The 21830-nt window shown below is 38.8% G+C and overlaps 1 protein-coding gene across 1 annotated transcript in view; it reads right to left on the bottom strand.

Moving 5' to 3' along the window:
• Positions 1-21830, bottom strand: part of LOC134546239 (peptidyl-prolyl cis-trans isomerase FKBP14) — a 113962-nt gene that overhangs the window by 21646 nt on the left and 70486 nt on the right. Inside the window, exon 2 of the mRNA XM_063388921.1 lies at positions 2138-2301. Within this exon, the coding sequence (XP_063244991.1) occupies positions 2138-2301 (164 nt within the window). The remainder of the gene's footprint in view (positions 1-2137; positions 2302-21830) is intronic.

Genomic DNA, 21830 nt, shown 5'->3' with positions numbered 1-21830 from the left:
GACTTAGTAAGTGATATATTTATAATTCCTCATTTTAGCAACCTATTTTAACACAAAAGAAAAAGGATTTTATACTAAAAATTATTATGTTAAACCATTAATTAGCAGGAAACATGTATGAATAATCTATTTAAATTTGCATTTGAACAGTGAATATTATTTTGCAATAATAAATATATTTTATCATCGTATATCACGGATGAAAAGTTAATATTTCCATCTAATCAGAAGAATTATGACACACTTAATTAAATTGCTTAACAAGTTTTTACTCACATGAAAATCATTAAAAATTGGTTGGGAAGTTATATAAATATACAAAAACAAATCATTATACATACAATTTTATTATCTTAGTGGATTTAAATTAATGGTGTCCCAGTGACTACTGCGAAGAAAAAAATCTTGCGAAAGGTTTCCTCGTAATTGAAATTCGTCAAAAAAAATCTCTTATTTTTGGTGACATTTCTGACAAGTGGTACGATGAAATTTGAGACTGGCAAATGAATGTTGTGAAGCAATAAACAAAATATCACATTCGTGAACTACAAATGTATAGTTGTTTTTATTTTATAGTAAAAGTATATCTAATAACCCGTGGCTTTGCTCACGTAATTTCCGGGTATTGCTGATATTCTACCATTTTAAGAAAAGTATGTATTAAATTCCAAAGATTTTTGAAGAATTATACACAAAGAACTGTCAAGTATAGAACATATTTAATAAATAAAAATATTTTTACGACTTATTTTTAATTGGTTTAGCGTAAGCCTATTTTAACTTTTATTTAAAATTAAGTACCTACCTTATTTTCTATCTCCCGGTTTAGTGACTTTGAGAATATATTTTTCCTTGATGAAATCTTAACTCTTTTCCATCTGACGAAGAAGCCAATTAAAATATAAACTAAGACTCGCGCACTTATTGTATGTTAAGACTGCCATCGTTTTAAATTACTGTAATTTTTTTAGTTATAGTCATGCTTAGGATAATAACATAATATGCCTTATTACGCATACATTTCAGTATTCATGAAACCAATGCATTTTTATTTGAAATGTAGAGCAGTTACCAAATTTCTTATCTCGCATGTTGATTTTTTGGAATGGCTAGTATTACTTAAACTAAATTTTTGAATTTTCACTGATGTACTCTTTTCCATTTTCTATGTGATTGAGAAAATATTGCAATATACGTAAACCAATTAAACCAAAATCATCCTGAATTTTTATTACCGAAAAAAGTTAAATACAAAAAATTTTAATATGCATATTTTATTATTGAATTTATATATATCTTGCCAATACTTATTTATTGAGTTCCGTTTTTTTTTTTTTTTTTTTTTTTTTTAATAATATCTACCCCTTTTACTACTTAATAGATAACGTTGAATAAGAGAAGGTTGTTTAAGGTATGCTGATTTTCCTTGCCAATATCTAAAAGTAAATTTGTACAAACGCGAAATATAGTTAAAATAAGTATTTTACTTTTAAAATAAAACCATATTTTGAACGGGACACTGACTATTGGCCCAATACAAAGTTTTAATAGCTAATTTTCACTTCACTCGGGTACAGAATCCCATCATTCAGTGATTTCCGTGGCTAGCTTCTTTTGGGATTTCATCATTCTCAAACGACGGTAAAGGAAGCTCCTCTTCAAGGTCGCCTAAAGATTCTGATAAGACCTGCCGGGTAATTTGAATCGTTGGTCTTGGATTTTCGAAAGGTTGGGTGTGTGTGGGGGGGGGGGGGGGGAGTGTGAAGGATGATGTCACGACTGGGCTGGTTAACCAAGTTCTGCCAAATACCACCAGGGGCGTATACGGCCGATACCCAGCGATGAAAGCGATCGCAGCGGTGGAGCTTGGAACTACAACAATTCTTCTGAGAAACCGGACAGAAAATTTAACCTGGGCTCGCGACTTCTATACATTATATATATTCAATGGTTTAGTAGAAATCGGGCGAAAAAATAAATACACGTGATATCTCTCTACACACACACACACCCCCCCCTCCCCCCTTGTGATATTTCGTGATTTTTACCGACCCCCCCCCCCCCCCCCTTTTCGAGCCTCACGTGATTAATGGACGATCCCTTATGAAAAGTACCGAGGGAAAGAGTCGCCACCAACCTCCGGGGATGACGCTGCCGGCGCCCCTGTCGCCGTAGCCCAGCTCCGGCGGGATGGTGAGCTTGCGCTTCTCGCCCACGCACATGTCCAGCAGGCCCTGGTCCCAGCCCTTGATCACCTGCCCCACTCCCAGCTGGAACGAGAACGGCTGGTCCCTCTTCACGCTGCAACACACCGCCGCTTCCTCGGTCAACTCTCGCGCTGCAGGTAACATCTGCGCCCTCTGCGCCAGCTGCAATTTTTCTTTGAACAGTGTTATATCAGAATCACTGGGTAGCGGAGCTAACGTGTGTAACTTATGTAACGAATATTGCTCCATGGCAATGGATTTAAAGAAATGGCTGCGTGTACTTATGTACGCGCGTTTGAAATTATACTTAGGTATTGGGAGTATTAAAAAAACTAACTTTAAATTTGCATGAATATAATTAAAGAAATAAAATTACTGCAGTTATATTGTAAATACGGTTGGTAAAGTATACATTCAATAAAATTAAAGAATTTAAATAAATACTCACTATTCAATATTAATATAAACATGAGTATGAAATTAATTGTCTAATTTAGTAATAAATCGAGATGAATTGTAGTTAATAATAAAAACCAATATATATGCTAAATGTTTGTTCCAATATATTAATTTTAATTATTTATTAAATATTAATGTGATGATTTATAGGTAATACAAATAAATTATACATATGTGAACATAACCTCATTTATTTAATACACTTGAAAATACAATTGACAAAGTTTATAAACACAATTCTCATCACTATATTCACACAATAATTAAATGTTTAATATTACATGGACCAGTATTCAATATTAATCACTAAAATATATTATTTAAAAGCACATATATAATTTTTATTTGTATGTAGATTTTTTTACTTTCATTTTGTGAAAATTTCGTTGCATGGTGCGCGCGCATCGTAAAAATTAATTATCATTTTTTCATAACGCGCATAGAGTAATATAACTTTTTAAAATGTTTTTTATTGAAACATCTATACAGTCTTTGGCAGATGGCAGCAATAGCACATGATTTTCTATTTTTTCTAATACTTTTGTAAACGTGTTGATACTTTCTGAGACTTCTGCATATTTTTCGCATACTTTTTACGTGCTTTTGCAACTCCTAAATCGCAACTCTTAGCTCTCAACTCTAAGGTTGGATCTAGTGCGAATGGTCATTAGAATGGTCACAATTTTTAAAGACATTTCCAATGTATCATATTTTAGCTATCTTAACCCATTAATTTATAGACTCCATTGAAGACATGGGCAGACGCTACTAAATAATAGACTCACGGAATGTGTAGGAAAAGGAGTGATAAAGAGTGATATGACTAAATTGATATTTGACGCCATGTTTGTTTCACTTGCACTTTCATGGCAACACCGTTCTATTAGGTGTGACGAAGCGGATACGTCAATCGCACATAATAAACATTATTCTGAAACCTCTTAACACTATTCGAAACTAAAATTTTACGTTTATATAAATTTGAAACACAAAATTTGCACATAATAAACATTATTCTGAAACCTTTTAACACTATTCGAAACTAACATTTTACGTTTATATAAATTTGAAACACAAAATTAGCCCTTGAATCGTGAAAATGTGAATCATATTTTAACTGTCAAGTTACTTGTCAATAACAGAGATGGCAGCAGTAAAGCTGCCTACGGCGCCATTTTGAGCTGACGAAAGAGAGCATAAAGAATATAATTTTTTTGGAGGGGACGGGGCGCAATAGAACTACATTTAGCTATTTGCGTTCAAATTATTTCCATTTGTTTGGTGGGAAAGATATATATATATATATATATATATATATATATACATATATATATATAAATAAATTTTTATGATTTCGGGGGAGGAGGGGTGGAAGGATATATCCCCCGCCCGTGCTTGCAAACACCTCGGAGAAGACGTATAACAACAACCAGTGTGCAAAGGTTCAGTTCTTACGTGCGTGGCAGCCAAGCATGCACACGAAAATGGTCCGCCACATAAACCACATAAAATTCAAAAATAACATTGAAACGTAGGCTAACTCGCAAATAAGTAAAAAAAAAAAAAAAATTAACCAAATAGTGAAAATTTCTTTAAATACGTTCTGTAGACTCTAAAAATAGGCAATGACCTAGTTTACAACCAATAATATTTTTGAGGGGGGGGGGGGGGAATCAATGATAAATATGCACATGGGTTTCTCAATAGAGCGATCCCCTCAAAAACTGAAGTCGGCCAAAACCTCCTGTGTGCAAGGGATAGAAAGGCTATAGGAAAGGGGGTGAAGGAGGGGCGGAACCGCGCAAACTACGACGCCACGAAGCAGGCCGGCTCTTAAGGAGAGATTATCGCCGCACTTAGCTGTTCCGTAACGCGGCATGAATAGTTTATCACAGAGGGCGGCCCACGACTGTCAGTACTTGTAGCGGTCGCCGGCTCATTACCGGCAGAAGGCCGCGCCAGCATGGGAGTGTGAGGGGAGGATGATAACATAGCGGGCTAATCCCCAGCAACAATAGGGCGCGCCTCATGGTACTATGAGCCAACCTGGTTTTTGAGGGAAATGCCCCCGATCTGAACATAAAGCTGTTACATTTTGTTCATTTTATACAGCTTATCACGAATACTGCAACGCAGCTAAATGGCAGCTTAAAGATGATTTCTGGTCACTTTATCTCACTAGCTATACCTACATAGCGATTTTACTGTAATTTTTAGTATTATTTTTTAAATTCTGGTCCGTGCATTCAATACATGTAAAGTAATTGTTTATAATTAATATAACATGTGCACATAATCAGTAAAAGAAAAATATATATACATAAAAAATTTAAAAAATAATAAAAACGTATAGTCAGTGACCTACGTAAGGGTGGGAGGGGGTTAAATAAAACCCTTGCCAGAATATTTAATCATCAGAATAATAACCTTCAACAATTAAAAAATATTTAAATTAATCGCAATATACCTATACGCTTATTTTACAAAACATATTTCAGCACTAGGTTGCTAAAAGATTTTTCTAGCTGATGCTAGAAATGTTTTAACAAGCTGTACAGCTGGACGGACATCAGGACACGGGAGGAGGGAAGATGTGCACAGCATAGTTTCGAAAGTGTGGGAAATTGCGGCAGACAGAGGGAGGTAGTTAAGAAGCATGCACGTGGCAACACAGCCAGTCAAAGACAATAATTATTGTTCAAGCAGGGGGCGCTCACCGACGCTGGTGACTGGCGGGAGGGTTTGGTGGGGGTGGGGGAATATCTGGATTGTAGGGAGGGAACGATGAACGACCGATTTTCTGAGCATGCACACTGTCACCGCGCTACTTCGCATTTGAAGAAGAACGAGAGCGGGCCTTCTCTTCGGTACATTTTGGTGAGATGTTATGAGGAAAAATAAGCGGCGGGTCAAATAGATAAAAAAAAAAAAAAACATGTGATCAGAGCAGTAGCAATGCTTTAAAAGTAGATTCAGCAAAAGTCAGTAGCCAAAATGTTGCTGTTAATGCAAATGTTCGTTAGAGTTTTTTTATGAGACATCCGGGAGTTCGAACAAAAAATGTAAATACAGAAACTTTGGACTGTGGCAGCAATACCGTCACCAATGCACATCAAGATGTTGCAGTATATATTAGGCCGTGTGTAACCCCAAGCTGCATCCAATGTTCTCCTGGACCTGTGGTATCCTGATGCTGAGTGTTTTTTATCTTGTGTGTGCCCAGGTATACGGACCTGTTAAAATACCGTCACCTAGTGCGCACAAAATACAACAACGGAACAAGCTCGCGCGGATGCGTCATCGTTTTCCTTCGTGCAGCGAACGGAACACAAGCAGGCGGGAAGGCTGCTCTATGCTCTAACTCACGGGCTAGTTAGCGCCGCGACGCTCTCCCATGTGACGTCGCGCTGGGAGGAGCAGTAGGGGGGAGGGGCGAGGCTGCTCCATTGCGGCTACGATGCACACGGACGTGTCGCGGCATCACCCCTCCCCCGCCCCTCATCCCCCTGGGGCGCCATACCACCGTCTTTGCAACACTCTTGGACCCAAACAGCTACTCCAGGCTGGTGAATATTTCAAAGGCTACCAGACGCTTCATGATGATAACGGCCGTCGCGTCGGGGTCCCCTGCTTCGCATATTCTGTTCTTTTCTTTGTCTTTCTCTCTCTCTTTTTCTTATTACCATCTCGTTGTCCCACCTCTCCGACGTGCGAACTCAAGATGTCGCGCCCAGGGTCATTACAAAGCGGGATTCTCAGCTACGAGACCGTACTCCCCGGGTTCATTATTTAATTTTCTTCCCGTTGCTAACATTTCAGGGCTTTTCGTGTGAATGTATTCCTATACCTTTCTTGCATTTCACGTTTCGTCTCAAATATCATCTTACAGCTGTAAAAAGTCACGCATGTTTTCATCAATCTGTACCTCGCACGCGTAAGACACTACGTTACAAAAAACATACTATTCAAGAAAACAGTTTAAAGAATTTTTGATATTGCCTCACTTATTTATCCAACTATTTTCTAACCAAAAATATGTGAATTTTTTTAGATATCGTAGATATTTGTGTTGTATGCCACTAGATATAACGTCAAACGATGGTCAAGTTTATGGTTATTTTCCCAAAAGTTGACATAGTGTCTTATGCCTCCGAGGTACATAATTATTAACTCTTGCGTGACTTTTTTACGGCTGCAAGATAACGTTCATTAAATACCCGGTGAAAAAATTTGTGATCCAACAAGAAATCCAAAAGGAAGCATAGGAATAAATCTACAAGAAAATCCTTCAAATAATAGTAACGACAAGAAAATGACATGACAACTCGACGTGAGACAGATCACGCACAAAGAGATTTTCAAACATTTTCTGCGATCACGCGTCTCACGCGCCCATCTCAGTCCTGCCTAATGCACGTTACTGTATGCACCTGTAACTTTGGAGGGTTGTGATTCCAGGCATAGATCCATTAATAAAAACAGCTTGTTTTGGTATTCTCTACCACACATCAAATGTATGTTCGGCAACAATTCGCAAACATCCTGTACGTCCAAGACATTAAAAAAAAAAAAATTATCAAACCAAACGACGGTAGCCAGGCGTTCAATCAATCTTGCACACGCATGGTGTGCACTGATCGATAGGAACGGAACGATTTCTACGCCGCACAGTGTGCACTGTGAGGAGGGGTGTAACGGCCCACGGACAGCTGGAGATGATTTGCCGACCCCGGCCGAAAGCTCTCGCGCACACAGTGCCTCGCCCCACCACAGCGATCACGGACGCAAACACCAGCCAGTTTATCCTTAACCCCCACCTTTTTTTTTCTGCTTGTGACCGAAAACCGAACAATGGACGTACAAGCTGCGTAACCTAGCAACAGACTTCGAATACGCGGTCAAAATAATAACAAATGCAACAGAATCATGGTGTGGCCGAGCATGAATTACTACATGGATACAGCCTAAAACCACTTTATGCACTGTTAAAAATTCCCACCTTAAATTTAAGAAGAACACTTATTACAAAATAGCCAGGGATCTTCTTGAATGTATAGTTATATTCGTAAATTTACGGGTGAAAAGTTCATTGACTTCGAAAATGAACCCACAAGAATAATCTTGGGATATATTTAAAAACATTTACGCAAAAACACACTTATTTCTTCCACGTACGCGTTTACTCTGTTTATGACGAAACACACAGTTAGGTACATGAAAAACGGAGTGGTATCTACGAAGAACCAGTTGTCTGAAACTACGAAGATCTCTTCGTTTATTTGAGGTGAATTCTCCGTTGAAAATTCCATACATTTCTTTATTTGTATTTCCAGCTAATTTTCCGCGCCATGTAAGCGGGACACCCGAAACATTGTAGTGTTTGCATTGTGTAAAAGTTTCAAAGGACTCCATCTGATGGCAGTGACTGTGTTTAACGACGGAAATTCTAAACCATTCTTACTAATCGCTATCATTTCCTCAATATTTTGTTGTTGCAATACGGCGATGTATGATGAAGAAAGTGACTCCAACTACGCCACGACATGCCATCTCCTGACAGTTCTAGCTCCACGCACAGAATATAAATGACGTTTAGTAGCTTCTGACGTGAACGTGCTCGGTTGTTAATGGGCTGCGAGGGGAAGGTAGATGAGGGACTGGAACCCGTGTTTCAAAATCTCAATCATAATATTTTCACTCCGCGTCATTTTAAAATTTATCTCAGCACAGTCCCGACCGCGCACCAGTCAGCTTTATTTAAACTCTGAAAAAATTGTTATTGTCATTATTCTAACGTAATTCACCAGAATCATAAAAAGTCTCCTACCCTGGTGAACATACATTGTGCACACCTTCAGTAAAAACCACGCCATTTGAAAACTGCTCACGATATCAGAGTGTATGTTCACGAGAAGCATTTAAGTTGCGCTGGGGGCAGATGAGAAGTTCTGTTTCCATGCTTCACTTTTAAAATGGATTTTTAGAAGAGTTAAAAAGGCTGAAAGGAGTGTTATCAGAATAATGTTTAAGCATGAAACATCCAATACAGGATCTTGAAAGTACTTAAGGGACTTTTATTACACATTTATGTTCATTTCTCCGCCACATAATGTCATGGCCACCACTCAAATGTCACAGTTGCTCTGTGCACGACGAGAAGACTGCGCGCCAGTTCAGAGAAGACACCGCGCTGGAAGCACCGCCTCAAGAACACAGACGTCAACACTAGAGGCAGTGGGCGGCTGTCCGCGGACCCCGTGGTTCGAAGCCCGGATCCTGGCAGTCGGACCACGATGCCCGCAACTGCACGGGCGACAACACAGTTTGCCGCACGCCCCGTCGCAGGACTGCCTAAACAAGAACAAGGTCTGAGCCTTGAGGCTGGGTTCATAAACTAACTCAAGGACGCAGAAAGAGGCACGGCACGACACGACACGTGGCGACATATTATTTTCTGATAGCAGTTGACTCTCGTGTATTTACACACAAGCAGTGCACAGAAACAGACGCGGCACGACGCCATAAAGCTATCACGACCGGACACGAGGCGACAAAATGGAATGACTGCTCCAACTTCGTCATGAGCAGACTGTCTGATAGCTGGAGCATGATCGATTATAAAAAAAATTGTCAACAAAGACATGCCGTAGTGTGCATACCTTTATTTATTATATGGTAGTGTGTTTATAGTAATGTATTTTATGCGAAGAAATCCGAACGCACATTAGACTATGCCCGCGCCAGCCAGTGGCCTTCTGCAAGAGAAGCCTTATTCGACCAGGCCAATCAGGACGCATTCGCTTCCACACTGAATGGCTGAGATTCGCGTGTTAACAGTAAACATGTACCTGAAAGAAACTCAACCATTCACGAAACAGAAGACGATGCTACATTGTTTTAATTCTCGGCAAGTCTCGAAATCGTTTCGCGAAAAATCCACGCCCCTACTTAACAGTCATTCAGGGCGTGTCAAGACAGATCGTGATCCAGTGACCTAGGACGTCCAGACGTACCAACATTTATAATAAATTTGCAGGTTTCCGCTGATTGGCTGTGGCCGACACATCCACAGCACTTCCAACTGTAACTACCATACGTCTCATAAACTTAAAAGTTCACTCAAGACCAAATTGGAAATTAATTAATTGCGATAAAGCTTCTCAGCTCTAACTCTCACTTGATAAACAACCCCTCAAAACCTGAACATTATACGTAAAAAAAAAAATAAAAAAATAAGGTTATGGGCATCTCTCCGCTGCCTGGTACTCCTAAACCCGGGCTCTGGGGTTCAATGCCAGATACGGGTATTCAGCCCTTGGGTCTGATGTGGCGGTGATGATAGCCCTGTGGCATACCTGGGACTGCTTCATTACGCAACACTCCCAACACTTTCCACCCGGAAGTGGAAGCGGGGAACTACGCAGCAGGATGGATAGAGGGATGGGGGCTGTTTTCCGTCCCTTTATAAAGCTGGTGCGAAATTGAAAAAATAACAGTAACAGTAGGTCATGTGCACAAGATTTGATCGCCATGTTTTCGAACCTACTAATTCACAATAGCGCATAGGATGGTCGTGCGCATGGGAGAGAGATCGTGCGCACAGAAAGGAAATGAGCATATATTATTTCTGTTACAGACGCATGGCGCAACAACCAATGAGAGTAGAGTAGGAAGCCGAACTAGATAACTGTTTGTAATTATTATTAATATTGTGGCAGAAATTATCGAGATATTACAATGCTCAGGTGTACGTACTTTCTGCTGTAAAAATTAATTATTGTTATTAATTATAAAAGTCACCAGCAACTAATGTAAATAAACAATAAAACTGTTTCGTTAGTAGAATAGCAAACTAAAAATATTACATAAACAAGATTAATCTATGTTGGAAAACTGTTCACGAATTGCTGGTCAGAGGTCGTGGTAGTTAATACAGTTATTTACTAATACTACCGACAGATGACGGATACATCGCGAGATTTCATTGGCTGAAATCAACAGTAATATTTAAAACGTGAACCAATCTCGCACAGGTAGTGTGGCCTGCTACGCACTAGCTGAGGTTTGTCGACAGTGGACCCAGCTTGAGCCCCGCCCTCGAGAACCCTTCCCCCGGCGATGCCCCGTGTGTGACCCGCGGCCGTGGGCAGGAGGAGGGGGGCAGACGGACGCGCGCTGATCAAAGAGAAATCGGAGCGCTGCCCCCACGGGTGAAAGTTCCCGTCGACTGCCAGAGCAGGTGAAAGTGCCGCTGGCCGATGCCTTCCCCCCATTGCGAAAGTTGCGAATGACGAATGGACGAGGAAGGGGTGAGTGCAGAGTTTTCCTCGTACACAGAATCAACTGTGCGGACCCGTGCCTTACCGCTTCTTCGTCGGTACCTATGCACTCGTCCACGAACCATATCCTTTCTCTAAAACTTAATGGAACAGTTCCCAAAAATGTAATGGTAGGTCTCGATGGAAAACAGTCTACATTGTCAATTTTTTTGTAAATGGAACAGAAATATTCATGTAAAATTACAGATATTTGTAAATTGGTACATTTACATGAAAACAACAGTAACGCTACAAAATAGTGTTCGCAGTAATACTGGGTTAGGATTCTTACCCAGACTCTTATTGTCCCAGTACCTACAGTAGTTATTCAAAGTTATATTTAAACCGTTCCCTGAATAGCTTTCCAGTGTTAACTGCGAATATAAATAAGCATAATGAATCAAAATATAGTCAAATTTCTAAATACTAGATTGTCTTTGACGTGGTTAAGTATGCTCCAATTTTCGTAAAAAAAATACTCAGTATTATCTCGAAAAACATAAGTAATACATGCAAAAATAATCATAGCCATGTGTTGTACAAAATCACAATATCGTTCTTGCAGTATTGCAAACTATTTATCGGCAACTGGTTCCCAAAAGAATATTTTCTAAAAGTACGGATTTTGGTATGTGTATTTAACTGCATTCTCAATACAGTCTATGTCGTGTAACCTACCTCAACCTTCACATTACTCGAAAGCAGTATAGCGGTGGTGCCCATTTCCCAACTTTCGTTTACAAAGCAACATATGACGTCTGTATATAAACAGTGACAACTACGTGAAGTAACTTTTGGGGTTTTAAGATTTAGAACGAACATTTACATTTTTATTTATATAGATATATGGTCCATATTTATTTTTAAAAAAGTGTAAATAATCAAATACGAAACTAAACTATTTCTTGATTCTAATTTTGCCAAGAATATTTTGTTTTTACTGACACCTGCTGCACTTAGTTAAATCATTAGTAATAAGCATGTCTATAACAGAACTACTCAGAAAAATAAAAATAAATCAGAAAATTGTTGTGTGTTTAAAACATATGCCATCATTTATGTAAAAAGTCTTACTAATGTAAGCGATGCAATATTAAACCATTTTTTTTTTTTTGTCATTCCATTAAGGTCATACATTCTGGCATGGGCGCAAATCTGTAGGATTTCCAGGGGGGGCCCGTGAATTCTGTGGTTTAAGAATTTTGCGCTAGAGGTCAACCGAAACAAGTCTTCTCTAGATGATAAGCTCGTATGTTATACACTTTATTTTTACGTAAGTGATATTAACAATAAAGCAGAGCAACATAGTTTTAGTAATTATTAATTAATGACTATAAGAAATGATTTCTCAAACATGTTTGAATAATTTGCTAACCTAAATACATAAAATATCCATGAAAAAATATATTAAAATAATATACGTGAATATAACGCTGTCCGTCCGTCTGTCTGTCCGTCTGCCACCAGGCTGTATCTCATGAACCGTGATAGTTAGACACAAATACTAAAAACATAGTAAAATAAATATTTAAGGAGGCTCCCATGCAACCAACGTGATTTTTTTGTTCGTTTTTGCTTGATATTGAAAACGGCAACAGGTATACGCTTGAAATATTCACAGAATATTTAGTTATATATTCACTTTAAAATAAATGATTAAATTAAAATAAAACAAATTTTTAAGGGGGCTCCCATACAACAAACGTGAAAACAGAATAAAATTTCACAAATGATGTATTTCTGTTGCCGCTATAACAAGAAATTCTAAAACAGAATAAAATAAATATTTAAGAGGGGCTCCCAATCCCATACAACAGACATGATTTTTTTTTGCCGTTTTTATAGATAATGGTACGGAACCCTTCGTGCGCGAGTTCGACTCGCACTTTGTCGGGTTTTTTATGCCACATCACATAATTACTGCGATTCAAATGCTGTTCGTGAAATTCTTTGTTCACAGTTTTTGATGCGCCCTAAAAATCCAAAGCTCCAAAGCTAATAAACGGATCAACACCAAATGAACGATCGAATCATATTAAAACCCTTAAAGACTCTGTTATTTAGTAAAGGCATCAACCAGGTAAAAAAGAAAAAAAACTTAATGACACAAATGAAAAATCTCTTTAGATAGAACTATGAAATTTATCCTACAGCTAATTGAACCACATACATTTCTCGGCTTATTTTTAGTATAATCAGTATTTTGGCAGTGAATATTATTTAGTTAAAATATACCGCTTGATTAGTTATTAAAGAGACGCGTTTGCTTCCTTATTAACTTAAATACGGATGTGTAACGTTTAAATACTTCTTTCTCAATCTTACTTTTGTTTACTCGTGCAGTGTTGCAGTTATCAAATAACAAATGTTATAAAGTGATTATCGGCCATGAATTGTGAAAATTATCGTTTGATAATAAAAGGGGAGTGATTTTAAATTCCATATTGACGAGGAAAAAAATTATTCCCTGTATATTCACATGTAACGTACCGAGCAGCTAGCCTTACAGAATGGAGATGAGCTAAAAAAAATTCCAGTAATGGTATATAAGTTTCAGTTCGTAAATAAACTAAATTCTGCTATAATTACTGTTAAAGTATTAAGTTGTTTATTTACTGGAAAAAATAACGTTACATAATCACTTAAATAAAATATATTACCTAAATAATAGTCACTACTTATAAAACAATCAAGCTTACCAGGTGAGAATCAGATTCTGTTTTCCGTTTCTTCCGCGTCACGAAATTATCCATGTTGATGTTTGCCAAGAAAGCAGAAGACTGGCGCACACGAGAGCAAAACCACTATAAAAACAGACTACCTGAAACCTATAATACTGTCGTTTCAGAGTACAAGGTAGTGTGGGTATCAATGGGGAGGAAATGCTAACGGAACCCTACCCTAGCTTCGTCCTTTGGAATGAACGGTTTCTAGGAATTAAGGGTTTCAAAGTTCTCACTGGAAAACTCCATACCATGGCTTTCGCAGAAGGGGTAGGGGAAAATAACTACGGAACTCAAAGGTAGGAATATAAAGCATGTCAAAGTGTCTGTCATCGTTGTAAATAATAATCTGATATATCGACCATCAAAACACGAAGTGGCGTAACTGCAAAAATGCCGATGTTGAGATATACTGGCTACAGACATATCTTTACGTGGTCTATCATGTCACGAAGTGGCGTAACTTAATTCCCAATGGTTTTGAAGATATAATGCTTTTTCATTTCGTCGTAAGTGTTTTGGAGACTATTCAGCAAAACACGTACTGACTTAAGTTAACTTACGCCTGTTCGTGTTTTCCGAAAAAAAAAATTGTTGACTATTTCTCGTTTTACACGAAGTGGCGTAACTACATGTGGGGCGGTCGGAAAATGCAACCTAATTGTTTTGTTGCACAAAGATGGGAATAGAGGGAAAACACCGGAAGGAAGACTGATACCGCAATACCGCACTATCTATATACTGATCTGCACCACTATCTGCTCGTCTGTCCATCACAACACATGCTTTAGATGTAGAGCCCAGGTAAGCATTTTGTTAAAATATTACTTATTAGGCCTACAACCATAACTAACCCTTAACCACAGACGTGAAACTTTTGTGCGTATATACAGGCGTGAGGTCCCACGCTGCAAATAATGCTGACACTAACACAGACGTGAAGTCAGGTGTCAGATAACCACTTATCGCTCCGGCGGCAGAGAGAAGACTGAATGGTAGGAAGGTACTGAAGATCATGTGTCCACGAGGTTACTGGTTACTGATGGCAGAGGGCGTCAGAACGCTGTGTGGTCCCGGGGACCTCATGTCTGTGGTTAAGGGTTAATAAATTAGTCTGCATATAATTTGTACATCAAGAACACTTATGTTCACCTTTAAATGCATTGTTTGATAAACTGTTTATTAGTGAATTATTACTGCAGGTAAAATTAACTCTAGGCTATTTTGAAGTGGACGTTACAACATACATTGCAAGTTTAATTTTGTATATTTATAATACATTACTTATTGTATCTTACAGATCGACGCTGGAGTTTGCATGCAAGTAAGAAGTGGACTAAAAGAAGATGGACGCTTTAGTGAAGTGGACTGACGGCACCCGGAACGTGGTGAGATTAACTGATTTAATTCCAGTTGATAAGGGCAATGCTTTTAAAAAAGGCTCCAAAGTTAAAATGCTTTACAATAAAACATTTTATTTTGGAACAATAATATTGTTAGAAAACAGTGATTCAGATAGCATGTCTGATGAAGACGAACAGGCATTGGCCGAATTTGTGCCTCTTTCCCGCCTTAAGAGCAATAACAGAGATACCGAAGCTGATCACAACCCCAACACTTCATTTGGAAATACAGATATAGCCTCTAATGTAGACTTAAATTGTTTTGGTAGTGAACCCGATGACAGCGACGCGGATCCAGATTTTACAGAACTGTGCGAATTAAAAAAATGTAAACTAGTAGGTGTTCAAACATGTTGTTGTGGATTGCTTGTTTGCAAATCCCACTGGTCAAAAAATGAATGTGACCATATTGTTTTAACTGATAGCAGCGATGAAAGATTCATTGCTAAATCTCCAAAGAAGAAAAAGAAGAAACCCCAACCTAAGTTTGCAGAAAAGAATAATATTGATAATACAGATCCCATGCATTCTACATGTACTTCCAACGGTTGTAACTTAGAGATTTTTGCAGCTTGTGTGAGATGTCTTGAGTTACTATGCTTTAGACATTTTGAGGAAAGTGATGAGTGCAAAAACCATACAGATAATTTAGAAAAATTGGAAACGCTCATCGAAGAGCCAAGAGAGCCAGAAGATTTTGTTACAGAAGGGTCTGCACGAGAATTTCCCTTAGAAAAACGGTACAAAATAAATAGACAGAAAGAAAGAAAACAAAGGAGAAACACTGGTCACGGCTATACACAAGAAAAGTCTTACAATTTAGTTGCTCCAAGAGAAATTAAAGACCGTTGCATTGGTAGATTCTGTGAGAAAACCAAGAAGTCTTGTAGTAAATTTACAGATGAAGACAGACAAAATATTTTCAAGTCGTACTATGCTATGGGTAGTCTTCAATTACAACGAGAGTTCATTGCAAGACACATAGTGTCAGGGGCAACAAAACGCAAAACTACAGTTGGCGACAGTCGTAGAGCACAGTCAAAACAGTATTTTTTAACATTAAAAAATGAAAAAGAAGCAGTGTGCAAAAAGTTTTTTCTTAATACTCTTAGTATTAGTGAACGAACAGCAAGAACAGCTGTTGGAAAAGTAGCAGAGACAGGTGTTTTAGAACCAGAAAAGCGTGGAGGAAGACAGGAAACCCTAGCAGCTAGAGATGCAGATATTCGTAAGCGAATGACCGATCACATCAACAGATTTCCAAGAGTAGAAGCGCATTACTGCAGGGCTAATACAACCAGAGAATTTCTACATGATGATTTGAATATTAAAAAAATGTTTAACCTTTACCAAAGTGAAGATCCCAACGCCAACAAGGGCAGCATCGGGTTATACAGACTTATTTTTAGAAGTTTAAATTTAAGTTTTCATCATCGTAAAAAAGATATGTGTACTCTCTGTATGACTTACAAGACAGGCGATGGAGACACAAAGGACAGAATTAAACAGAGGTATGACCAACACATTGCGGAAAAAACAAAAGTTAGAGCAATAAAGGAAAGGTGTAAAGCAGCAGCAATTGAAAACAAAACTAATGTTTGTTTAGTATTTGACCTTCAGCAAGTAATCTTCTTGCCGAAAACCAACGAGAGCGCCGTATTTTATAAAAGACGCTTATCAGTGTACAACTTTACAATATACGACTTGGGAACCAAGGACTGTCATTGTTTTACTTGGAATGAGTCAATAAGTAAAAGAGGTTCATCTGAAATTGCTTCTTGCATATTCCTCATGCTTAAGGAGCATGATAAAAACAACGTAGGCAAAAAAGTGACTTTGTTTGCTGATGGCTGTTCTGGCCAGAACAAAAATAGTATTCTGCCTGCAATGTTCCTTTACTTTTTGTTCAATAGCTCTAACATTTCTGAAATTAGTTTGAGATTTTTTGAACCTTACCATGGTCAAAATGAAGGTGATGCTGCTCACAGTGCGATTGGCCATGCCATAAATCAAGCAGGCGATCTGTTTGTTCCTTCCCAGCTGGTACCAATAATTAAACTCGCCAGAAGGGCGCATCCTTACATAGTCCATCAAATGGAAACAAGGGACTTTTTGGACTTTAAAAGACTCTCCAAAGAACTGCGCATTCTCACCATTCGAGAGGATAACGAAAAAGGACAACCCATAAATTGGCCTAACATGGTAGAGTATGCTTTTAAGAAAGACCATCCTACAACAGTTTTTTTCAAGAACAGCCATCTTGATGAAACGTACAGGTCATTTACTTTAAAACGTGATGCTGACAAGAACCTGAAGATGCCCCTAGATCGTCTCAACGTTCTACCGCAGGCTATAACAAAAGAAAAGTTCAAGGATCTGATATCACTTTGCGAAGGACCTACTCCCGTTGTAAGGGCTGCAGAGTTTCAGAACTATTACAGGTCCTTACCTAATTAACTTTTCAAAGATTGTTGTCTAGAAGAGATGAAACTTGAATATCGTTATTAGTGTTTCTTCTTTGTTATTGATATTTTATCAATCAATATTATTTAGTTAAGATAAGTTTTTTTATCATTTTGTATGGTTTTTAAAGCTAAACAGTACTGTTTTTATTGAAATTGACATCAGGTTATTTTATTTTACTTTTTTTTAAAACAAATTTTTTATTTTATGAAACCAACAAAGTTGAGTATCACTAAGTGGATATTGTAGTTCTGATAATAATTATTTTGCCTAGTTTTTGTTGTTTAGAAATTTTTGTTTAAGAGTGTAGATTTTTCAATGTATACATGTTAGTTTCACTATAGTAAAAATTTTTATGTAAGCAGTTTTCAAACCTCTACTTTTTTAAAACCATAACATATTATGTGAAGCTACTCGATTAAAATTTTTTTTTAATAATACACTGTGTGAAGAAGGCCCAATAATTAATGCTGAGTGATTGAGTTATTTACTGCTAATATGATATACTTTCCTAATAACCTTTAGTGTTTGTACTAACAAACGATTTGTATTGTTATAAGTAATAAAACTTGAACTTTTTTCATTATTTAAATGTTTTATTTCGCGGCGTAACTCTGCAATGAATGAAAACAACAAAACACGAAGTGGCGTAACTACAACATTTTTTATATTTTATTATAAATCTTAAAATATAAATTTGTAATAAATAAAGTAATTATAGGTAACCCAAGTCAGACATCTTAAATATATATAAAAAATTAAATGAAGGGTTTTCTAGTTTGGGATTGTGCGGTATAGAACTTCAAACATAGGTGCTTTTCTTATTTTTGCTCTCCTGAAAAGTTGGCATTTTACAGATACGCCACTTCGTGTTTTGATGGTCGATATATGCTGTGTACAACATTAACTTTAAAATCATGAAGTGGGCCCCCCCAAGGAGGGGCCCATTAATTCCAGGGGGGGCCCGGGCCCCCCTGGCCCCCCCGGGATCTACGCCCATGCGATTCTGGTACAAAATTCGTGCTAAATAGCTTACATTAAAAGAATTTACCATGGTAAAACATTAAATTTTTGTCATTTAAGTCAAGTTCGGTCAAATTGCTGATTGATTTCATGTTTTTAGTAACATGTCGGTGCTAAAATGGTGCGTTAACTTGAATTTCGGTGTCATATGTTTGCCTTGACATGATTTGCGTTGTTATTTCGGTTTTGTTCGCGATTCGGCGTGTAATCTTGTCCCTACTCTGACAACTAGCAATGGCATACGGTAATGAACAATGCTAGAGTTTGTCCGGAGGCTCGTGGTTGTTGCTGATTCACGCGACACCGCCGCGGGCTGAGCTCCAGCCACAGCGGGACTCGAGGTCCGACCGCCAGGTCCGGGCATCGAACCAAGGAGCCGCGGACTGCCGCCCGCTAACTCTGCTATTGAAAACAGTGATTAGGGTTTGATTGTGACGCAAAATAAAGGATGTTAAGGTGACTCCGGAGTTTGTTTTGAGTTGAATAAAGAGGGTGGTTGGATGTTGAGGCTCGACCCTACGCTGTGCTCGGGGCAAATTTTAAAAAAAAAGTCGGATAAAATAACGGAATAAGACTCGGTACCATGGATTAGAATCCCATTGGAAGCATGGTTATAGCTGTGCTGCCTGCCCAGAGCTCTGTAGGCTAGGTTCGTAGGTTACTTGTCGATTCCGGTTCATATTCGTTGAATTATTAAGGTTCTAGTGAGGCAAGATGACAAGTGCGACGCTCGCTGGTGCTTCTAGCGCGGTATCGCCTCTAGCGCGCAGTCTTCTCGTCGTGCACAGGACATCTATGAGATTTGAGCGGTAACCATAACATTATAAGTCTGACAAAAGAATAGACAGTTTTAATGCAAGTACTTGGATTGATTTCAAGAATCTGTACCGGTTGTTTCATGCCACAAAAAAAACTCTGAAATACGATTTTTAGCCATTTTTATACTGTTTAAAAAAGAAATACGGAATCAGAACTAATTCACCCTCAGCTTATTGTCAAATGCGTTTCGTAAACAGAGCCCACTTGGATATCTTGAGCAGTTTTCAAATCACGTGTTTTCTTTTCTTAATTGTCGTCTTTTGGATTACAGAGTTTTGGGAGGATAGTCCCTGCAGCGAGCAACACTATCAGCGTGACCGCTTCGAGGGTTGAGGGCGGGTGAGGGGCGCAGGGTAGGGTTGGAGCAGGTGTCGGCTGGGAAACACGATCTCGCAGTCCTGTTACCGCGGAATGCAGTATTAATACCTCCAGGAACGGCGAGGAAAGGGCAGGAGAGAACCCCTCCAGGAAATGCAAGAGTAGGGAAGAAGGAAGCAGGGAGGGAGTGACTTCGCGCGCACGCCATGAGCGCGAAGATCGCAATCAGTCTGGGGGTACATCCCGCAGCCGTGTCCGGCTCCCAAAAACCAGAGCTCATCAAATATTTGTTTTGCCGCAGTTTGCCACTCCTCCCTCCCGGCGCCATGGTTCTCCTCTTACCCCCTCCACCCCCGCTGCTGGAGCAGGCCGTGCTACTGGTCGGATCTCTCGACTTCGGCGATGCTGGTTCGATTCCCGGCGGGGACCGACCCGAATGTTCCGCGACGTGAAAACGTTTTTTTTTTCTTTCTTCCGTGAGCCGGTGGGTTTCTTCAGAGTACCGTACTACCACCCCCCCCCCCCTTATCATTCACTTTCGCAACCACTCATCAATTTCGCCGATGCTACATTCTCTTCTCAACGCCTCTACTGATACCCGGAGTCGACTAAACGTTAAGGCCCCCGCCTACCTGGTCACACACACGGTGCGCAGAGCTTCACGAAAAACAATGTGATTTCCAAACTACTCCAGATATCCGAGTGAAGTCGTTCACCAAGGGCCGAAAAAGTAATTTTGATTGCAGATTAAGTTTCTAAGCCGTATTTATAGAAGAGATAAAATGGCTAAAAGGTGTGTTTTTCAGAGTGATTTTTAGGCATAAAACAACCGATACAGAATCTTAAAAGCACTTAAGGGACTTGCATTACAACTTTATCTTCATTTCTATGCCATATAATGGCACGGTCACCGCTCAAATTTCAGTTGTCCTATCGACGACGAGAAGATTGCACGCCAGTTCAAAGCCCTGCGCTTAGAGGCTATATCGCGCTAGAAGCACCAGCGAGCGTCTCGCTTATCATCCCGCCTCACTAACACAGATACACCCCTTGCTAGGCGGGCCCCTTAATGGCGTGTGTCCCGTTCCAGGTCATTATTTTATATTTACGTTCTACGCGGTTAAACTTGGAGACTTTTTGTGTGACCGAACTCCAACAAAATGTTATATATATTATAACTGAAATTTTTTGACTTAAAAGGCAATTCTGGTGGCTACTGAGTGGTATGGTTCAAAATTATTTCAGAAAATTTTTATTTAGTTTTATTTAGCATTTGAAATTCACAAAAATTCTGACGATTTTAAAAGGCCAGGTAAAATTGTATTTATATATTAAAGAAATTAAAGCATATCACACATAAGCCAATAAAATTAACTTTAAACCTAAAAGTTCCAGTTATATTTTCAATAATTATATTCTCCTTATCCATACCCCATAAAAACGATGTATATATATGTATATATATATATATTTTTTTTTTTTTCATTCTGTGAAAGTTCAGACACTCAAAATGTCGGCCAGTTTAACCGTGCGGAATGTAAACATAAAATAATGACCTCGAACGGGACATACAACCTTAATCATGAACGGCTAGAAATTTGTTTTGCCGTCTCCGTCTATATGATACACCTACGGATAGGAAAAATTCCGGATTCATTTTAGAATAGAATAAAATTCAAATCGTACATCTCTACGCTGCTTCTGCTTTTGGAAAACAGTTAACAGGGAATAGTCTTGGCCAATGAGAAACCCTTAAATAAAGAATTACCGAATCACAGGCTACCTAGTCGCAAGGGCGCCCATATGATAGTTTGTTGGTTTGGGAAGGGGGGGGGGGGGGGGGAGTGAGGGCTATACCAGGGGGTATGGAGTACTTCTAATATTTTGGAAGACGAATGGCGAGGAATGGCCATGAAAAGTTTCGTTTCCGAAGAATATACGTAAAAAAAAGTTATATAAAATGTTTTAGTGTTGAACCACTTCAATGCAATACCGACTTTGGAATTATTTTCTTGAAAGAAAAACACATGACTATACTACATGTATTCCTTTTCCTTGAGAGCTAGAGCCCCCCCCCCCCCCCCCCCCCCTTTGCCA

The sequence above is a fragment of the Bacillus rossius genome, chromosome 1, assembly GCF_032445375.1.
Source record: "Bacillus rossius redtenbacheri isolate Brsri chromosome 1, Brsri_v3, whole genome shotgun sequence".
Taxonomy (NCBI): Eukaryota; Metazoa; Arthropoda; class Insecta; order Phasmatodea; family Bacillidae; genus Bacillus; species Bacillus rossius.
The sequence above is the reverse complement of the archived record's forward strand: the minus strand, read 5'-3'. Positions and strand labels throughout refer to the sequence as shown.